Source organism: Echinococcus granulosus (genome assembly GCF_000524195.1).
Source record: "Echinococcus granulosus chromosome Unknown EG_S00151, whole genome shotgun sequence".
Lineage (NCBI taxonomy): Eukaryota > Metazoa > Platyhelminthes > Cestoda > Cyclophyllidea > Taeniidae > Echinococcus > Echinococcus granulosus.
The window spans coordinates 136,849-145,020 of record NW_020170531.1 but is presented as its reverse complement, the minus strand read 5'-3'; the positions used below and the strand labels follow the sequence as shown (position 1 = coordinate 145,020).

The 8,172-nt window shown below is 39.8% G+C and overlaps 1 protein-coding gene across 1 annotated transcript in view; it reads right to left on the bottom strand. All coding sequences in view use genetic code 11, as the record gives it.

Annotated features, from left to right (window-relative positions):
* Positions 1-221: 221 nt before the first annotated feature.
* EGR_09523 (Sodium/myo-inositol cotransporter) overlaps positions 222-8,172 on the bottom strand; it is a gene marked incomplete at both ends in the record, with an annotated part of 14,065 nt that continues 6,114 nt past the window's right edge. Inside the window, 5 exons of the mRNA XM_024498772.1 lie at positions 222-670; positions 3,323-3,791; positions 3,878-4,046; positions 4,081-4,231; positions 6,718-6,825. Of these exons, the coding sequence (XP_024346824.1) occupies positions 222-670; positions 3,323-3,791; positions 3,878-4,046; positions 4,081-4,231; positions 6,718-6,825 (1,346 nt within the window). The remainder of the gene's footprint in view (positions 671-3,322; positions 3,792-3,877; positions 4,047-4,080; positions 4,232-6,717; positions 6,826-8,172) is intronic.

Below are 8,172 nucleotides of genomic sequence, written 5' to 3'. Positions count from 1 at the left end.
ACCGCGCAAAACAGTCGTATCTTTGCACGCATTAAGATGGTATTTTTAATATAATAGTTCATAAATGAATACAACATGGTCCCACAATGCAACATGCTTATTTGTAATGTATTCAAAGGTAAAAACATGATAAAATGGAGGGGGGGGGAGGGGGAGGAGACCAAATCAGTGGTAATAACAACGCATGAGCAGGGAGTGAGAAAGAACTATTTAAGTGGAAATTATTTTGCAATCATTCCATAGCGCCTCAGCTCTTCAATTGCATTAAGCGTTTCCGGCGAGGACGTATTACCGGTAATTCTCAGTGGTCCGCGTGTAATCGGACCAAAGTAGAGGGAGAAGAAGCAGAAGAGAAAGACAGTTATGGTGACAATCATCACCAGACCCACGAAGAGACCGATTTTGGTGCTGCGTTTCTGTTTCAGGCTCACGGGGACAAATTGAAGGGGCTCGGAGTCCCCAACTCCGGGTTGAGTTGATGGAGCTCGTTTGCGGATACAACTACAGCACCACTGAACATCCTCCGGGCGGGGATCGTCGGCAAAGCCCCAGAACCATTTGCAAAAGTGGCCGGAGATGTGGAGGCATTGATTGCAAGAATTACTGCCTACTTTGGTCATAACCTCCTCGTCCCTTTCGTCCATATCACCGAGTCCATCGGATTTGTTTTCTAGGAAGAAGTAAACTCCAAAATGTGACCGCTGCTACCTGTGTGTGGTGCTGCCCAAAAAAAACACTTCCCCATGGTCTCCTACTTTCTCCTCTCTTACCAATGGTAAAAATAATGTGAGAAAAACTGGTTTGTGCAGTGGCAAAAGTAAGCTTCCCTATTCAAGTGCCAGTTATCAAGGCTTGTGAGCAAGGACTATTAAAAAAAAACACGAAATACGTATGTTTCTTCGCATAGTTGCTTAACCGTAGGACAGAAAGTGTATTAAGCATAATCAAGTGTGTTTATGATACCACATACAAATACAAAAAAGTATGTGCTTCTGAAACTAGGAGAGAAGCGAAGATACTGTTTTTATTTACACGAGAGGCTTAAATTAAACAGTTGTTGTATTTACCCTAAGTGAGACGAGTAAATGTTTCCATGAAGAAACGAATGGGATTTGCCCATTTGTTTTCCATAGGTTCTGCTTTTTTCAAGTTAAACACCTTTTACGAGAATGTTAATTAAAGGGCTTTCTTCCCCAAAAAATGCCCTCTCCATCTCCACTTTAGTTAGAAATCACATTAATGAATGAATAAGAGGGAAAAAGACGCCAGTCTCTTATGTAAAGTGAGAGTATATGAAGATTTGAGTTAAATGTTAATTAATCAATCGTTGATCTATATTTCATTTTTTTACATTAACAAATAGTTAAAGTATTCGGATCTAATTTTCCATTCAAATTCGCATAATAGATTAACTAAAGAGCATTTGAATTATGTGAAAATTTAATGAGGAAAACAAGAGATTGTACTAATTTAACTCATGTTTTTAGGATTTCCAAAATTCACCAAATATTTTGAAGGCCAAAAACCAAAACAGTTGCACCCTTTTAGGGTACGGTCGGCTGGAATGACTCGCTGCGAAGTCCACGCGATGCTTGGATGCCTTTCTATTATTTCACACCAACATTATCATAAACGTCATTTGATTTGGGGATTCTGTTCACTGGACAGAGTTGGCTTTTCGTCAGAATAGATACATGGGAAGAGAGAGCGGGGGGAAGGGAATACTAACTCATTCGCAGCCTCCATTCCTCACGCATATTCCTCAAAGTGATGAAAATCACCTTTTAGTAGCCATTGATGAACGTGTGAGCGTGTGTGAAATGGAATATAAAGTTGCAAAATGAAGACGAAATAGAAACGGTGTTAGCTGTAACTAGTTTCGGTTGTTTTCCTTAAGAAACCAAACGTGTTATGAAAGTGAAATTTTGCAGCAAGTTTGTTTGTCCCTCTTGGAGAGGCTTATGAAGTCCAGGCTTTAGTGCTGATCATCCATCGAATAGGAAAAAAAAGTTGAGGCACCCTCCGCACAAGTTAATTGGTTTACTTTGTAGTAGTTGCAGGCACCTTGTGAAGCACCGTCGATGTTGGATGAAGCATACACGCACACACACACACACACACACACACACGCAGCTTTGATGATACAGGTGAAATGCTCGCCTTTTCAAGAGCAATTAAAATTTGGGAAATGTATAAGTCACGCGCAAAATTTGAGTTGAGACAGATTGGAGCAATGAAGGCAAAACAATCTACATTGGAGGTGACTAAACCGCGCAGGGATTAGTAGCAGTAGGTGAGGCCTAAAACACGACAAAGGAGAGAGATAAGGCAAAAAAAAACAAACTACACGGGAGGTGGGATTGTGCGGCGCACATTGTAAACACAGTAGGTCTAGCGATGATTGGCTAATGAACAAGGACTAAGACAAAGCTCACTTAATCACATTTCCCCCCTTGCTTAAACAAGAGAAGTTGAATTTCGGACCTCGTCCGATATGCTTAAAAATGGCCGTCACATCTTTCACACACCGAATCACTTTTTGTTTGCTGTTGTAAACACCTCTGCGTTTTCACCAGTTTGGATACGTACGACCTAGTCTCTACTTATCACCTTGTTTGAAAAATAATACAAGATTCTTTTTTTAAAAATTTAAACTAGCCACTTTGTACTCTCTAAACTCTGACTTAAAAACAGACTCCGAATCGCTGGGACTCTTGTGTGTGAATTTCGGAAATTGATACCATCATCATACTACTGTAACCAGTTTCACGATTTTGAGCAGTAACGTAGGGAAAGGTGGAGCAACGCTGTGGGTTGCCAATATCTATTACTACGTCGAGGAGCGATTTAGGACTAAAAATGAACCATCTGCGTGAGATACCTGCTTAAAGCCTGTGATATAAATTGACTTGGTGCAAACAAGATTATTAATAATTATTGCTTCCCAAAATATTGGATCATTCAAAGAAACTCTGCAAAGTATAGGAGTGGAGAGTTAGGAAGGAAATTCATTTTATCGAAACTCGATTCCACTTTTACCATAAAAAGAAGATACGTAGACTTATGATGTTTGTATTTATCTGCTTAGTTTACTAACTCAGCCTTAATAGTGGAATAAAAAATCGCAGAGATCGTTAGCATAGCCATTGTGAAAGCGGGACCACGTCCAAATTATCGAAAGCTCTTAGAAGTATAAGTGGTATAGTCGCACAGCGGCTTCAATAGTCTTATTTCTGAGTTGTATGCTCACTTTATGATTGATAAAGAAATTCATTGTTCGACGATCATACGTCTGTTGGCATAAAGAGTCCCTAATGCTCACCTGATTCGTTAACAATAAGCTTCTTTAAAGGCAGATCATTTTTCGCAATCCGCTCCTCATCCTCAGTCAATTGATCGCCCATCTCCTTGACCTTCACCTCACCAGGCTTTTCATCCTCTGGGAGGTTGGAATTAATCTCCTCACCCAGTCGCATTTCGTGTTGCACAACGGTGTCAGTGTCGGTGACAGAAATGGAGGAAGCAGCAGTGGTAGCGGAACTGACGTTACGCGTCCAAAAGGTCAGTCCGCGGACCTGCTCCTCGGAGGGCGGTGGAGAGAGCAACGAGACAAGGCACATAACGATGGCGGTGGAGAAGAATGAGAACATGGCAAAATACATGTAATGCACTTTTGCCACTATCCATGGCCTTGTATCCTCCTCACCGCAGACCGGATCCGAATATACGAAACTCAGGATCATACGGGTGATTCCGATAAGAAAGCCATAGATGAGTCCTGTGAACGCTCCCTAAATAAATGCATGAATGAATAACCTATCTTTCCTGTGATTACAGCAAAGTGATAATCAAGCACATGATGGAAACTGGGACTTACCAACTCATTAGTTCTCTTCGATAGCAGGGCCGTAACGTACACTGCTGCGATTGGTGGCGATAAGAATCCAGCAACGGATTGAATATAGATGTAAAGTTGACCTCCTTGCATGGTTTGGATCACTGGTACCCAGAGTATGCTCAGTGCAACCATTACCAGTACGAAAATCCTATAATTTTTATAGCAGTGAAAAGACCGCCTACCGTCCGACAATCATAAGCTCTCGGTTGCTAGCCTTGCGTCGGAAGCAGGCATAGATATCGACGGTGAATAAGGTACTGGAGGAGTTGAAGATGGACGTGAGATCGGACATAAGGGCGGCCAACATCACTGCCAACATGAGTCCGCGAAGACCTAAAGACCATCAGATTCGATATTAAAGCAAATATTCTTCGCAAGTATGCTGCTTAACTGTTCATGGTCATAAGACAGTATTACCACCATTGCAGAACAAACTGAAGGTCAGAACGCGAATTAAAATGCCAATGGTCAAAATGACATGGCATAAAATTTTGAATCACAGTAGAATGTCAACGTCTGGTAGCTCACAGGTCATCAGAGGGTCACTTTTAAATCACATCTAATGTCATTACCTTCGATGATGCCTTCTAGGCTCCCTAATTTTAGTGCTTTATAACTTGTGACCATGTTTCTTCAATTGCTTGATTGTGACTGTTACGTGGGAACTTCACCGCCGTGCAAAAAGAACTGGTGGAAACTACTGTCATATAGAATCGTTGGAAGGGTTAAATAAGTTTTACAGCCTTGGCATCCCATCAATTGTGTGGCATTTTGGTGCAGAAAAGAGCATGGGCATTATTGGGCACCAGGACTTCTGTAGTGACTTCAAAACATCAGCATTTCGTGTCATATTGGACTCACGTATTATGCATTATTAAAGTGTAATAATCCACAAGGAGGATCACTCTATTGAAGTGTGGGAATATTACATTGTTTTAGTATCCTTGTGATCATGTCTAATTAAATATCAGGAAATCACCCATTTCTTATAAAACTACGAAGTTGTCACAACGTTTCTCAACACTCCTGCCTTTAAAGTACAATGCTTTTTGAAACTGTCTCATTGTGGTATGTTAAGCAAATTTAACATTCTGACTAATTTTCTCTATAAACAAGCGGTGCCGTTTGATCTGACGAACTGCTGGATAGGTACAAGTTCATTTTCAGAATTCAAAACTTACATTCATCACTGTCAAGGCGTCAGATTGAGCTCATTGCAATGAAGTAAATGAGACGGTGCGATTTTTCATACAACAGAAAATCTCTTAAAATGATATATCCACCAAAACAGTGATCTTTAACAATATAAAAATCCTTCCCACTTTTGCAACACGTTTTGTCTCTGTAAGAAATTTAGCTTAGCTTTAATTTTTTTTGTTACTTTCACCCTATTTCCTATTTGATCATGATTTTTTCCGTCTACCGGCATGAAAAGGTGATAGTGCTTAATTAGAAAAAATGAGGTTGATGAGGCAGTGCTAATTTCCCCTTCTCTTGTCCTAAAGTGTAATGCTGGATCACATTACGATAAGCTTTGTAACATGCAGTAATAACTTTTTCTTCCTACGGACCCGCTATTTATGATTCTTTCAAAAAGGCAATTTGTCTTGCACACCTTTGAGCAGTATCCAACCATATCGGATGGATATATCTCGGCCGTGAGTGTCGTTTGGTCCTCACCAAGTGAACAATTCATAACAAACACTTGCTTCTGCAGTCCACCACACGCACAAACATATAATCTTATGGAGGTGAAGCGGTGCGTGCCTTAGAGGTGTGGTGTGGGTAATGGGATACCAGATCTTTCGGAGATAAACAATGACATATTTGTTCGCTTAACGGGTTTTGCAATACAGAGGTCATTTCTCATCACGAGCCGGTCAGTTTACAAATAATCAGAAATGTGCTGAGTAATTCCGGAATACACTTGAAAGAAGTATTTAAAAATACCAATTGATTGCCTTCCAAGCACATTATGTCACCCATTTATTTGTGAGTAAAATCCGTTTACTTAGCAACGTCTCTTACTTTCCCCTCTCAGTTTGTAGAGGAGAAAACCACTTTTCATCACTCATGGTAGACATCGACGACAATTGAGTTCCTCTTCGACCTCAACGGTTTATCCACAAAATAAAATTCCTTAACTATATCTATCATTGCATGCCTCTAGAACCAGCTTCTTAAGTCTTACCATCGAGTCGTCAGGTAGAAAAGCCCCAATCACATCAACCACATCCAACAGACTCTTTATGATCAAAAATGCTCCAAAATAATTGGAAGCTTATACAAAGCACAATAAGGAGTGCCAAAAATTGTCTGTCACACATCTATGCTTTGTAATTCATGTGGATAGTCGAGTGCACTTTACAGGTCTTCATAAGCTACAAAAATTCATTACAGCGAAGTGTACCGAAGACGAGTAGAACTTTTTAGTCACTTAAAAATTTGTGCAAATTAAACGCACTGAACCAATTTTTAAATCTAACGTATACCTCGAATCTTCCGCGACGTCACTTGACTACTGATTTCTTACTTGCACCACTCGTCTACTATCAAAAAAATAGGTAATTGCGAATATCTATCAGCAGGAACAACTGTCCTACTTATTGCTTATAATACCAACACCGATAGTTGGTTATTATTTAGTCTCGTTCCCTCTAGGCATATTGCCAAATGTATAGTTGAATAGATACACGAGGGTAATACCTTAAATAAACTGACCAGAAAGCTATCAGCAGCAAAAGAAGTTAAACCAGACACACCAACCCGGTAAAAGTGGTCTGGGCTACAAGGGGAGAGGTGAAGGGCTCGCGACTCACCGTCAGGCATCACGCCCATGACCAGCTTTGGGTAGGCCAAGTCGCTACAACCGTAGCGGTTTCCACAAATTCGGTAACACTGCTCGGCTGTGCCACAACCCAAGGTATCTGCAATGCAAGTACAATTGACATTCAATTGTTTATTGGAAGATTCCTAAGTAAATAAGGCCGCACTTTCCAAGTAATTTTCATCAAAAGAAGCCGCTGTCATTATCACTTTTAAACAGAACCTCATTGCCATCACTTTAATTAAACATAAAATGTCTTTTTTTAATCCGCATTCGAAAACATGATGTGCACCACTGAAAGTCAACACCACTGTGAGTCCGAATGCCATTGTTTTCTCTATCTTACTTGTAAAAGGTAGTTTAATTCCTCAGTTCAGCATGGAGATGATGAAAAGGGAATGAAAATTTCGTGTACTCTGCACCAGTTTACTTGCTAAGATCCATATTCCACAGAAGAAACAATTACTGCTTCAAACTAATATCACTTTTTGTCCGTCCACCGATCTGTAGAAAAGAAATTAAAGAGCAACTGGATCCTCAAGGAATTTGCACTTTACTAGCACAACCTACTGCTAGTTATTGCAGTGTTTGTTATCAATTTTTAGAGTAAAACCATTAGAAAAAATGATTTTTGGAAATAATACATTGAAAAAATGACAGAAATAGTCACTTAGAGAGAATTTGTGGTTTGACTTAATCTTCAAAAAACTGACCATCTAAATTTAAAATAAAGCTCCCTTTAAATGACATGCCTATCGCCTGAATACGAGCAGATTCCATAGCCAGACATCAACATTACTATCGTTTTTAATTTAGACGTGACAATCTTCTTCAGTTTCCTGTTGATTTATCCTTGAACAGACAGATTTTGCATCATTACAAGCCGCTCTTGCAAAGGACAGGGGCGGCAAGCACCCACCACTGTTTTTCCCACCTATGCTTTTTCTCAAAGTGCTCTCATCACCAGGTTGGTTTGTTTATTCCACCACAAGAGCCCAATGCCACTAATGACTACATCTTTTTGTCAAAAATAGGAGAAAAAGTAGGCAGCAGTTACGTTCAAGTTAGCGTCAACCAAAGCCCATTAATTGAGTTTTGCATCCCCTACAAATACTTCTCCTTGTCTCTGTCACAGAATTTGTTATTCAAATTATATAAACTTGCCATCAATTATTCCCCTGCTTTCAATACAATGCAAGCAAAACTAGCCTTCATTCATTCATTCAGCCATCCTTGTGCAATTCAATTTTATTATTTTGATGCTGACATCTTGGCAAAACAAATCCGCTTTCTGCAGATAAATGACATTGACAGAAGTCACTTTTACTGCCCTCTTCTACTTATATCATTAAATCAAGGCATAGCATAATGTGCCTTTTAACAGGCGAATCTGCATTCAAAAACAATGCAATCACTGTGAATCAAGCTGTTATTGCTTCCTTTATAT